General features: G+C 42.2%; 2 protein-coding genes across 3 annotated transcripts; both read right to left on the bottom strand.

The window, feature by feature from the left end:
• Positions 1 to 446: 446 nt before the first annotated feature.
• On the bottom strand, positions 447 to 10,255 carry heatr3 (HEAT repeat containing 3). The gene is made up of 15 exons (XM_076077885.1): positions 9,967 to 10,255; positions 9,590 to 9,762; positions 8,404 to 8,491; positions 7,942 to 8,042; positions 7,609 to 7,718; positions 6,754 to 6,894; positions 6,299 to 6,591; positions 4,683 to 4,773; positions 4,318 to 4,472; positions 4,020 to 4,102; positions 3,357 to 3,493; positions 3,072 to 3,160; positions 2,352 to 2,495; positions 2,105 to 2,281; positions 447 to 1,780 (listed from the first exon to the last, which is right to left on the bottom strand). Exons 1-15 carry the CDS (start codon positions 10,105 to 10,107, stop codon positions 1,667 to 1,669), a joined length of 2,037 nt encoding a protein of 678 aa, XP_075934000.1. The 5' UTR covers positions 10,108 to 10,255; the 3' UTR covers positions 447 to 1,666.
• A 153-nt stretch (positions 10,256 to 10,408) lies between these two features.
• On the bottom strand, positions 10,409 to 13,121 carry cnep1r1 (CTD nuclear envelope phosphatase 1 regulatory subunit 1). Of its 2 annotated transcripts, XM_076077886.1 has the most exons (7): positions 12,972 to 13,121; positions 12,435 to 12,506; positions 12,218 to 12,291; positions 11,439 to 11,534; positions 11,135 to 11,244; positions 10,853 to 10,907; positions 10,409 to 10,754 (listed from the first exon to the last, which is right to left on the bottom strand). In XM_076077886.1, the coding sequence occupies exons 1-7, from the start codon at positions 12,994 to 12,996 to the stop codon at positions 10,713 to 10,715; spliced, it is 474 nt and encodes a 157-aa protein (XP_075934001.1). In that variant the 5' UTR covers positions 12,997 to 13,121; the 3' UTR covers positions 10,409 to 10,712. The 2 variants fall into 2 exon arrangements, with proteins under 2 accessions (XP_075934001.1, XP_075934002.1); XM_076077887.1 differs by lacking the exon at positions 11,439 to 11,534 and having other exon boundaries at positions 12,972 to 13,119.
• Between the last annotated feature and the right edge of the window lie 477 nt (positions 13,122 to 13,598).

Here is a 13,598-nt window from a genome sequence, read left to right as displayed (position 1 = left end):
CCTTTTTAGGGCGCATTTGAGACAAAACTCCCACGATGTAAATATACAGTACATGTTGTACTAGGTTAAAACGCATGCAGGTAACAAGTGGCAATAAAAAATTATAATAGGGCCATAACAATTATTGTCAATATCAATAAATCGGTCAATTATTAATATCTCATAATTTCTCAAGGGGACAAGTTGTTCTGTCCACCAGTCTAAAACCGAAAGCTATTTCATACAGAGCGATGTAAAATACAAGCAGCATATCCTTACATTTTAAAAGTTGTAACATATAAAATGTATATTATAGGCTACTTGGCTGGAACCAGGAAGTTGTGTGAGCATTTGTTTTTATAATTTTCCTGTAAATCTACTCATTGATCAATCATCTTATCACCTCAGCACTAATTCCAAATACACCCATGTTACAAACACTCAAGGAAATGCTGAAGAAACCAGTATTTATTTCAAAAAAGGCCTTTATTCACAGCCTGATGACATAACCTCCCTCAGATTGATCTTGTTGTCAATTACATGCAATTTTACCAAGATTTCCCTGAAAGGTTGTGGGAACCCAGAGAAGCTGTGCCTGGCTCTTAAAACGTAAGAACTATCACAGAGTTCATTTTGATGTTTTCATTTTTGATTAAATGGCATTTGTGGGTGCAAGTCACCATTCAATATTTACGGCATTAATGAGTTAACTTTGTCAGCTACTCAAAGAAAGATAAACTATGGATCCGGTGCAAAATAGATGGCACTATCCTGGATTTACATATATATTTTACGACAAGAATGCTTTCAGTAGAAAGTAGAAAGACTGTCTTAGTAACTTGCAGACAGAGGAAGTCACAAAAATACCACCGCAAAAGTCACCACTCCATGCAGAAGATTGCTGCCTGGCAGAGTGTGCACTTAATGCCAAGAGATGGGAAGTGGAGGGACCTCAGAGTGGCAGAGGTAGAGAATATGTGCATATTTCTGAAGGCTAATATGTCTGTCCTAATAGATTTTAATGGCATCACAACCTTGGCAGTGAACATGTCGAATCCTTTCAGCTTAGTATGTTACTGAAATTACAGTCAATTATGTTGTTTCTCTTTAAGCAAGCCAATATTAATAACTTCAAAATCTTTTTTTTAAATTATTACGTCGCTGATACTACGATCCTTCCATTTACGGGGCCTGTGATGTAGAATAGCTCGGCCTTCCAGCTCTTGAAGTAGAACTGCAAACATCAATGTTTGGCCAATTCAACCATGCGACAAAATCATGGGCACATATATCAAAACCTGGTGTCGGCTCTCCACACCTGATTAAAAATGTTACCGAGGTCCATGAACTCATGCAAATTCAAGTCTGACAACCATTTTGGTTGAAATGATTCATATCAACTAAGTGAGCAAAAATAAAAAAGACATGACTGCAACTTGCAGTAACTACTAACTCATCTCTGATTTTCTACACATCTTTCTCAACAACAAAATAAAATTTCACATCAACAAGTATAATATCAAATCATTATTTAGAGAATATAAACATTGAAACAGAGCAAAAACAAATGGCATACTATCAACATAAAATAAATACTCAATGGTTTCACAACCACATTCTGTTTCGTTCTATGCTCCTGTTGGCATATCTGTCCAAACAGGTTCAACCGATTGCACATGCCTAATCGTTATTTTTTCACCACCTTCTCCAGATAGCCAATGAATCTTCTCAGGTTGACTTTGATGTTGTCTAGCACGCACAGCTGCTGGGGGCTGTACTTGCCTCTTCCTTCTTTACGAATCTAGAAGAAAATAAATGATTGTCAGATCAGATAAGACAAGATAGTCCTTTATTAGTCCCAACGCGTGGGAAATTTGCAGGATCAAAACATTATTTTAAAATGTTTTTAAAAAATCTCAAACATTTTCATAAAACAGGGGGACACATGCACTGAAGTATTATGTTTATTAAAATCCATAAAGCCATTGTAGGCGATACAAGACTGAGAAACTAAACTGTTTGGCAGTGGGAGTGGGATGGGTTAATCCTCTTGAAAACGCTTTTAGGAATTGTGAAAAATCTACAAGAACCGGTGGTTCAGTAAAAAGGAATTAGTCTCTGGTACCTTGGCCTTGAATACAGGCTGAAGTGCCTTCAGTGCTGGTAGTAACTGGATGTTTTTGGAAGCCGTCTCTGCCTCGTCTCCATCTGCAAAAACGTCAAACAAGGCGTCCAGGGCTTCTCCGTTCACAACCAGGTTGGCGTCCTTTGTGGCAACTTGAAGTAAGGCGTTTCCAATCATCTGTGGGAGCAGAGTTTCTTAGAGGAGGAACACATTTTCCCAAGAGAAGAAACGGAGAGAAAGATTGTACCTGAAGAGTTTCAGCAGTGCCCTTCTCTTTGGCTAATGTGCTGCCAGTGATGCCCAAAATGGCGACGGCGTTGACTCTCACACTGACAACATCGCAGCGGGTGGCAGCTTCGCTCAGACTCATCAGCTGCTGTGGGGTCATACACTAACAAAAACAAAACCAACCATACATGGTCAACAGGGTTTACTGCCAACTGGCAGTGGGAACAAAGTCTAGCTTGCCTCTGTATATATTCAGTCAACGCTGTCAACAAACATTGACATAGGTCAAAGGGGCCCTCCACTCATTCTACACAAGCTCAGTTTTCTTGCCATGGGGAGTACTACTCTGAAGCCTGTAAAAAGCCTCGTATACTGTGTGGCTTTCCAAAGTCTAAAAAGAGAGGAACCCCTGGTGATGTCATCAGGGTCATCTCAACCTGGGTGTCATCACAAACTACAGGTGTGGTGTGCACATTGACCGGGCATGATAAGTCTAACTGAGGATGCTGTAGAGTTGCATTGTGGGAAATGTAGGACCCAGCTGTTTTTTTCTAGGAGATGATACAAGGGACTAAAATCTGCTGCATAGATGTTGTCCATTCATTCTTTATTTTTTTAAATTTTGTCAACTTTGCAGAAGTGCAATACCAAATTGATGGAGTAACCTTTTAAAACGAGCCATGAGTGCAAATGTTTAAAATCACTAAAAGAACCACTGACGCTGCGGAGCACTCTGTACCTGGGGGATATTTTTGGAGGCAATCATCTGTAAAAGAGACCGCATGGCGCTTATGACGGCCTCCAGGAACTCCTCGTCTTTGGGTATCTCTGAAACATGAGAAAGTAAATTGATCTTACTAAACAGATGTATTACATGCTTCAATGTTGCAACTCTATACTGCTGCATCTGATCACACCTTTCACAATTTTGTCTCCAAATCTCGAATCATTTTGTATTTCTGACCTATACGCATGTGTTTCAAATGTGTCTTATGTGCTGTACTATAAGTGATAAATATGAGACCTGCTGCACCAAAAACCAGCGTGGAAAGGTGCTGTGCTGCTCCCTGCAGGGCTGCCGCTCCTCCCAGAGACTCGGCGTCCATGGTGGAGAGGATGCTATGGAGGCACGTCAGCGCCCGGGACTGCACCCGCTGTATCCTTAAGAAAAGAAGAAAAGATGTTATTGCTATAAACAGATATCTGCATATCAATGGATATGCAGGTTTTGGTTGAATGCATGTAAACCGTGTGGAGAGCAGGAGGCGGAACCCATTGGCCGAAATGCAATCTTGGAACCAATCGGCTATCGTCTGATGGCGATTCAGTTTTTTTTTTCTCTGCATTGAAACATGAAACAACCTGATTGTAGTTGTCGTCTCTCAACTCAAACTCCATTCTCACGTCTCAAGCTGCTTATCGGACTGTAATGAAAATGACTGGCGCACAGGAGAGAAAGTCCTGGCCCAAATATGTGTTATCTGGATTTCTGCTGGCTACATCGGAACCCGGGAAATATTGGATGTTGCCCCCAGAGGCTAAACAGTCGAAACCGATAGCCGATTGGTTGCAACACTCCCGACAAACTTCACCAGAGTGAAAATGCACAAGATATACAGACAGATATGTTACACAAATTTTGATCTGACGGTTATGTTAAAGAAAGGATGAGAAGTGAGAGGATTACTTTCTTATCAGGCATCTCCAGGAGGGAATCTGTTGGCACACATCCATAGCTTCCTTTCTGGGGAACTCGGTCTTTTTAAGGACCTTGAATCAAGAAAAAGAAAGATATTACTACAATCATGGATAAACCATTTAGTGTGGTTTCATAAAAGGTCTCTCTTAAACTGCACAGGTAGGTAACCTGTTCAGCCTCAGGTAGAGCTTGTCTAAACACTCTGACACTGTGATGAACTCCTCCATTCTCATAGCTATTAATTGGCCAATGTGAGGCGTTAATGAGGAAGCAGACAGGTATTTGCCTTTTCTGGGATGCTGTGGTTGATCAAGGCCTCGTGCACCTCAGCTGACAAACACAGTGGAGACATAAGATTGGACACTCCATCACAAAGGCCGTCCGGACCCATGTCGCTTTCATCACTGCTCGACTCCTCCTCCCACTCGTCGTCAGAAGGGTCTTTAAAAAGGCACACATACATAGAATTGATCCAGGAAAGCAAACAAATGCCACCAATGCAGGGTGACAAAAGGCATTTCTATGCACTCAATGAAGTCATTTTGTGTATTTCCTGTTAGCCTTTCTGATGTGCGCACACAGTGCAACATGAAATGATGTTGATGAAGAGTGCCTGGGGTCAGCACTGCTGTCCATGTCCACAGCACTCACCGTCAGAGCAGCACATGTTGACGATGATCTCTAAGGACGTCTGCTGGGCTGTCAGCAAGGCCGTTGCCTCCTTCAGCTCCTCCTGGTCCCTCTGGACAAAAACAAGCAGCCATGTGAGTCAACATCCTCCCAAAACGATGATTGTTAGCGCTGTTATCAGACGTCCGAGTTCAGCCGCATGACACAATGAAGAGATGTATTTCTACGGACGTACTCCAGCACGTGTGTACTTTTTGAACTGCAAGTGAAACCTGCTTCGAGGTCGTCACTAAAGCAGAACTTATCTATTCAGCTTCGGTTCGTTTAGCTGCTTGTGACAGATAATTACTTCCCATAATTGTCTTCTTACACTGCTTAACTAGAAAAAAACAATAGCTTAGATCGAGGTAACCCTCGTTGCGTAACCTACGATATAACAGGGGATTTTGGGAACGTTGCCATGAATGTCAACCCGGGGCTCTGGTTACAACTGAGATGAGAGAGACAGCTCTGTCTCGCCGAGGTCAGGTCTGGGGATTGTCAGCGTGCTGGAAGCCAGAAGCTGGTCCCCAGCTGAACCTCGCTGAGTGTCCCAAATCGTCTCCCCCCGAACCCGACAGTTTGTCTGCTCAGTCAGTCTGGCTCGCACTCCAGGATGACTCACACGCCGGCTTTTCACCTAGCATTAACTCCTACAAAATACAAAGCTGGATCGCTTCGTCGGCATACACACGAACTGCCATACACGTCGCATCCTAAAGTTGACAACGTTACAGCTGAGGGTAAACTTCTTATCTGCAAGAGCCTCGGTAATACATTATGTCAATTACATAATTCATCACAATTTCTATAGTTGTTACAAGTTAACTGGGGAGACACTGAATTTCATTCAGATTTCTAAAGTGGCCTAATTTTGTCCTTGAAAAGATCTGGACTATATATATATATATATATATATATATATATATATATATATATATATATACCACGTGTAAGAGATGGTCTTCAGAATGCTCCTAAACTTTGACTCTAAAAGCAACTGTTTACCCAAAATCAAAAACACATTCTTCCTCTCATCCTATCTGGATTGTTTTGGAGCGAGTTGCCTAGTAGAGATGTCTGACTTCTCTCGAATATAATGGGATTATATGGCACTCGGTTTGTGGTGCAGAAAGCGCCAAAAAATACATTAAAGAAAAACTCAACAGCAATGTCTCTTTCCAGAAGTAACAATCAGATAATTTCAAATAATCCAGACCTTGCTGTGAGCAGTTTCATGATATTGCTGTTTAGTTTTTCAAATGTATTTTTGCCGCTTTGAGCATCACAAGCCATGTGCCATATTGTCCCATTATAATTGAGAGAAGGCAGACATCTCTACACTCACTTATAGTTATGCTGACAACCGGTTAGAATCGGCTTCATCAGTAATTTATGTATGTTGTTCTTTGCGATTAAGACCAAAACATTTACTGTGAGAGGAAGCTTGGGACTGAAAGTGACACAGGGTTCATATAATCTCTCTGACGGATGTGATTTACTGTGCTCAACTTGTATGAACAGAGGGGCTCACAGCCCGATGTGTGCGTAAAGAGGAACAGCAACATATAGAGTGCTTAATGATAGACACCACTTACAGGCAAAAGGTCAGAGAAGTCGTTATCAACCCTCACAGCTTTTCCTTTCCTGTTGCGTTTCGGTGCTTCCTCTTCCTCGTCCATCTCCGCCACAGCGAGCTCTCCTGCAGCCTGGTCCTCCGAGTGTGCCGCAGGTGGTGTATTTCTGTGACGAACCTCTTCTGCTTGTCTGAGCTCAGGTATCAGTGTACCCATGTCCAGATCCAGGCACTGGGACAAGGTGGCCACCACGGCGTTGAGGGTCCGGGCCTGACGGGCAGCCGGCAAACTGCCCTTCATGTTCCACAGTGTCCCTGAGCGACACAGCGGGCAGAGTCAAGAGCTTAGGAAGCGCTATTAAAAAACATTACGTCCACAGAAGTCTTTTTAATGTCACTTTCAACTTGTGTCATGGTAATAAGTGAGAGTTCTGAACAATGCATTTAAAAAAAAAAAATGAAAAAGACAAACTGTACCTGCAGCCAATGTCCTGAGGAGAGTGTGTGCCATGTCTGGCTGAGATGTCAGCAACACGCTCTCCAGGACTCCGAGCACAGCAGCGTTCAAGCTACAGAGCAGCTCTGGGTTATCCTCAGTCACAGTGTGCAAACAGTGGGCTGCCCGAACACAAAGAGGAGAGACTTACACACCTGAGAAACCCCAAAAGTTAGAGTTTTGGCCTTTCATTACGAAAATAATATTAAGATTTCTGAAAGCCCTGTTTGAAAGGACAGTAATAGCTAGAATAGGATATTTGTAATGTGTGTAATTTTAATGACCAGTTCCCACGTTGCAAGTCATTTCGGAGCTGGGAGTAGAAGCTCCATTTACACATTCTCATCACACATAACGTCTATGAATATTCACAATAATATCACATGCAACATGTGGCCATGAGTTTAGACTTTGTAATTTACTATAAAAGATTTTAAAATATTGCATCCGTTTTTTTATAAATTCATCTGCCTGTGGTGGGAAATACACTCACTGAGTTAAATGAAAAGGTCGATACCACTCTTATGCCGGTTAAATCTTAAGCTCGAGCCAGAAGCCGGTTATGCCGAATGTACACAGCATCCGGCACTTCAGCAGCCACGTTTATAACATAGCTTAGCGTTGTTTGTTGACATATTTTGTGTTTCATAGATATATTCCTTTAGCGGTGCTTGGAGGTACATTCACAGGACATGTGCCTGCAGTAATGGAAATGTGTATGTCCTGTTCTGATATTTGGAAAGAAACTGAGGTTCGTCATGATCAAGATGTGCACACACACACACCTTTATTAATCAATTATGACTACAAATTAACAGCATATTAACTAGCCCTACCAGCAGATATGGCCAGTTCCACATTGTGCGGGTGTCTCTCCAAACACTGGACAACCAAATCCAGAAGACCCGCCTTGTTGAACACAGACAGCGACTGACTGCTGCTCTCACTGAAAGGACAACACAACATGGCAGTCAGACAGAGACGGTGACAAATGCACACAGAAAGACATCATGCAGCATCATTGCATGACAGAAAATGGCACTTACAGTGTCAAACTGTAAGATAAATAACATTTTCTGGACGAGCAAAGACGATCGAACTGGGGGGGGGGGGGGAGTATAAAATGACGACGCAACCTGTCAACCAGCTTGCACAACCTCTTGGCTTACCACAGATTCCACAATAGGTTCACAGCCTCGTTGGCTACATCCTCCACTGCGTTCTTCTGGTCTTTCGTCGCCACAGCGGCGCTCTCAAAACCAGCACAGCTCTGAAAGGAAAACAACACAGCCATGAGTGAAACAGGTACGAACTTTGCCCGTCATCCATCCGAAAATGTGTCGACTCTACATAATGAAAATATAGCTGAAAAAGTGGGTGATCACATTTTAAATGAATTCAGTTTGTTTCAAGGAATCTATTGACGTCACACATAGTTCAACAGTGAGCTTGAATCTGATGCCAGAAGGCAATGTGTTCCGAGTGTGGGTGCAGAGATTGTCACTAACGGTGAACGTCTGTGCTCTGGAATTAAAAGCTAAATGCTGAGGATATGGTCGCATGCCGTAACAGCTGCTGATGAGGAGGAACTGAAGTGATGGGGTGAGCTAAAAGCAGCGGCCGAGTCTCACCTCTCTAAGCAGCGCTGTCAGAGGAGTCATGACGTCGTGCTTCACCATGTCCTCGCACACCTCCTGACCGCCACATGCACTCAGATTCCTGTCGGGGAGAGAGACGCACACTCATCGTTCAGTCGGGAGGAGAGTCGCCGCCGGAGATGCTGTTTGTGTTTGTGTGAGAGAGAGGGGCGAGTCTGGTGGGTGTGCTGTGAGAGACTGTCTCATTCTGATATCCAGTACGTGAACCCCCAAGTTAAGGTTTACCGGAGGGCGACAGTCAGAATGTGTGTCAAGGTCGTACTCTGATATTAAATAAGTGTCGACTGTGAAGAGATGACGACTAACTGCTGTCAAATGTCTTCACCACTGATGACGACTGACATCTGTTTGCTTTTCTGGGGTTAGTTTAGTGTTGGTTATTTGAGCGTGAAACAAATGTAACATGTTAATGTGATCAGACTCACACATTAATAAGTGTATAATTGTATTTAACATGCCATAAGCAAGTAATAATACGAGTCATCAAATCACAAAAAACTAACTTTCTTCTTACAGCCAGACGTATTATTGTAGCATTGTGCCAAGTGACATGACAAAATATTTGAAAGTATTCATATGCATATAATATAGGCCCTGCAGACCGCAGACAGCATCATTTACATTATTTTGTTCACTCAGTAGCTCCAGCTGGACTAAAATCTACCAATACTACAAACTAGTCCAGCTGTATTTACGGACTCCGAGTGGACCTCGTCTCAGTGAGAGTGACTACTTGTGTTCTCTGGCCTCTCTCTCTCTCTCTTTAGTTGTTTTGTGTGCTTCAAACACGAGCCATCAGATTGTTTTTTTTTTCTGTTCCTTTTATTTCTTAATGTCGCCTCTGTCGGCAGGACGAAATGAGCTGCAATACCAATTGCCGCCACAGCACAGTGTGAACGGGCTGATGGCGCTGTTTCATAATTTAGGCTGCTGGAGAGGGAGATAGTAAAGAACTTTTATCTAACTAAAATGTGTTATGACCTCCCTCTCTCAGACTGAACCCGTTGAGATTGATTGGTCTGCCACTCTTGTGCTTTCGTTACAAATTAAGTCCCTTGCAGGAGCTGTATGGATTAGCCACATTATTAGTGGGCCCTGTTTCCCAAAACGACTAGACCTGGTTTTGTTGGTGGCAGTCCAGACCACACCACGGACTCACCTGAGCGCCCCAGCGGAGGTCTCCCTGACAGCCAGGCTGTTGTCCAGCAGCATGGGCCCGAGGCGCCGGACAGCGTCTCTCTGGAGGAACACCGGGATGGTCTGACTCTGCTGCACCACCCGAGAAATGCTGGCACATGCAAACTCTCGCACATCGGCACTGGGACTCTGCAACTATGGACACACATACAAAACATGACACTAACTACATGAACTGACTGTCAGAATTATGACGTGTTAACTATCTCCAGCTCACGTGAATGAAAAGTGTAAAAAAATCACAACACAAGTTAATTTAGACTGAAAAAGTTGTTCTTCATGCAATGATACAACATAACTCAACCGCAGATATTGTTAACAGAATAATAATGATCCTACTTTCTCCAGCAACTCCGCAGCTGGACAGCAATCATCCCCGTGGTCTTCTTCCTCTGCGTCCACTTCCTTCACAGCATTCGCCGGCAATCCAACCGCGTTGAACTGCGGACGTTTAAACTTAGTGGTTTTACTTTTACCCATTTTCAGCCCTTATTTAAAGTGCAAACTGCGCATGCAACGTGATTTATTTTCTCCAACTTGTACACTCAAGACTTGGCGACCAAAAACGCACCACGCGTACACATTTAAGCTCCAGCCTGGTTGGAGGCCATGTGGAAGTGTTCCCTGCCGTAAAGCGGTCGTTGATAACAGAAAGGAGAGAAGCTGTCGCAAAATCATGGGGACGCAACAACGCGAACGTAAAACGATATTGATCGTTTATAACATACAGCAAATAAACCATAGACAGATACTTTCAGTGTAATGAGACAAAACAATTAGACAGTTTTTACAACTCATGTATTTATTAGGTAAATTATTTTAAAAAATAGAAACATTTCGTTAAAATACATGCTCAAAATCAGAAACAGAAATAAACAAATCTGAGCTCTCGTCTTCAATCATGACATCAGCACAGTGACACAATTAAAAGACTCTTAGTTCATTTCTTCTTTCTCCCAAATGCATTTCCACTACGACGACAACGTCTGCCTCGGTGCTGATCGGACCAGCCAAAGGACTCGAGAGTGATCAGTGGCTATCAGCAAAGACACAGGTACATCCGACCGCCCCACTCAAGCGTGTGGTTACTGGATGTTCGGTCGAGGCTTGAGAATAAGTTTCCCTGTCTGTAAGAAGACAGAAATAACAAAAATAATCTTTACAAAAATACAAGTTGTCGGATGCAGATTACAAATCACAACATGAAAGAGATTTGTTAACTCACGTCGTCACAGGACATGTTGTATTCTGCTAAAACTGTTCGACAGCGGGCAGCAATACTGAAGGCGCAAATGTCAAAGAGCTCAACTTGTCAGCCAAAAAAAACATGAACAATGATGAATTTTTTTTATAGAAGTGCAATCAGCAAAACATTTCCTGCATGCTCTACGATTTTCCGTCAATGGCTGAGATTGGATGTGTGTTGACGAAGCAGATGCTGGAATTATAAATTAGATTTTTTTTTAAACATGCTACTTCATACGAACTGCAACAGACGAAAGGATACATTGATGGTGCCACAACTCGTTTGTGTATCCCAGCAAAGAAGAGCGCTATAAGAGTGATACAGCTGATGGTGAAGAAGGGATGATTCCACAGAGATGAAAAGAAAGAGACCTGCAGAACAAGAGGAACAAAGCAACGTTAATTATCAAAGACAATAACACAACTTTCACTTTTACAGATTATTATATTACTGACTTATTTATAGTCAGTTTAGGAAATCAAAGTTAACCGATTAAGTTACCTTTAAGTCATTGAAAGGTTGCTACATTTGGAAAAAGATTTCCTAACTAGTTGACAAAGTGTACCTTAGTTTCTGCAGGAGGAACACATTCCCTTGCTCCCTTAGCCACATTTCCAATGTAGGAACCTTTTAAGATTTCCAGGATTGCAGCAGTGACTTTCTGGCAAACAATGTTGAAAGTGAAATAGTCTGAGCCTTAAACATAGTCTTCACTCTACCTATTTCCACAGTCCCAAACAGTGCAGGAAGTGGTGCTGGATTAAATTACCTGTTAAGAGCCTGAGCCAAAAAGAAGTGAATCAACCCCAGAATGGTTTTAACCTATGACACAGCAGATGTCTGTCTTTAAAGGGTCACTTCACATGTGTGACATGAATCCTGTCATTCTAACGGGGTAAAGGACTAGCATAAAATATTGCCTCTGCATTCCGTTTCATTTATGGTGGCGGTATGAGCACACAAAGCTCAAAGACGAAGACTACACATCATCCATTAGCATCAGGTGTTGCTGTTCAATGAGCGGGAATACAAAGTACAGACTGGTACAGTGAGGGACAGTTAATTCTGATATGGTCGTGCAAGAAAAACAATTTCTTGGATGCTTTCATTGGACATTTAATTTCGCAATTAATTTCAGCTGAAACCTGGATTGGTTTCGCTGGGAAATAATTCACAGCTGTAAACCGTTGTATTCAAGTTGTAATATTCCATACAAAAAAAAAAAATGACAATCATCATATTATAGCTGTTGGCTATATTGTCATTGTAGTGGTCGCTTTGTGATAGTTTCCCTTAAAGTCAAAAATTGACACACATTGACATGTTTGTCCACTAATTACTTACCTTCTGTGTGTCCGGGTCTATTAACCAGTTCCAAGCCCCAGTAGCCGTACAAACAGACACCACTATCAGAATCACTGAAACAAGAAAAGGGGAATGACACCCAGGTTAATACCATGAATCATGATTTACCAAAATCATTACAACACTGTTGGTGACACAAGTCTGTGATCAGGCCTGCACCAACTTCTATATTTAACCACCAGTAACAGTGACTTACTTCTCCACCTGCCTGTTGCAGGTTGCAAACAGGAGACATACTCTGTCAATCTTCTCTCAAAGGCCTTCAGGTCTGAAACAAAAAAAAAAAAAAAAATGGACACAATTAAACACTGTATTTGGACTTAACAGTATGGTTTGTATGACCTAGCAACACCATCTTTCCAGTCGTGGGATTTATTCAAAATTGTAACATTACTGATGTCAGTATGTCACTTTGTAAGTAGTTAACGTTACTGTAAATATGTAACGTTAAACGTGACTGAATATGCCTGTTATGTCCGCAAAACGACTGCGATCGTTTAAGTAGAACATAACTTAACGGAATAGTATGTGTTAGCTAACACCCGTACAACGGTATGAACAACTGCTATATGCTGAGCTAGCAAACATGCTAAGTGTCGTCAGAAGACTAGCCCGCTAACTCAACGTTTCAGCTAACGTTCTAATCTCCTCTCAAGACGTTTGTTTTTAATTGTTCTGGTGATCGTAGCTACGAGGCTAAAACATGTGGTAATGTCTTGTATGTCTTGCTTACCTTCGGCCTGTTCCAGGGAGTTCATATCTGAGCCTCGTCCCAGCAGCCTGCTGATGGGCGACTGCCGTCAAGTGAGCCGGTGCGTTTTACGGTACGGGTGCTCGGGGCGGCCAAAAATAACGAAGAGAGACCCGTAGTTCAGAGTTCAGCAAGAAATTCTCCCATTTGATAAAACAAGTAAACAACGACAGTATATTCTACATTATATCACATTACATCATTCTACTGTACTGTTTTAATTATTAATAAAGGTAAAATGTTCAACATGTCTTCCCTTTTCGAATCATGTTAGCAATACAAACCTCAGGTAAGCTCACCGTCTTTGTGAGGACTTTGCAAACATGGAGGCCGTGAAAGGAAGAGGAAAAGGATGAGAACAAGAAAAAAGAGAGGGACCAAGGATCACTTGGTGATGTGGAAGAGGTGATTTGGCAATAAGGCAGGATCCAAAACCATCCACCGCCCCTTACCATACAATGTTTGTGTACCATAACATTGTAATTTTAATGTAATCATTTTGTTTCAATTAGTTTACAGCAACATATTGTATTACTGTACTGTAATTCTACTTTTTTTGATGTCGTTGTTAAAACCTGCAATGGAGGAAAAACATAAGCCATATTCATT

The sequence above is a fragment of the Anarhichas minor genome, unplaced genomic scaffold (assembly GCF_050575085.1).
Source record: "Anarhichas minor isolate MPS153535 unplaced genomic scaffold, ASM5057508v1 ptg000062l, whole genome shotgun sequence".
NCBI lineage: Eukaryota > Metazoa > Chordata > Actinopteri > Perciformes > Anarhichadidae > Anarhichas > Anarhichas minor.
Note: the sequence above shows the minus strand (reverse complement) of the source record. Positions and strands in the feature narration are given on the sequence as shown.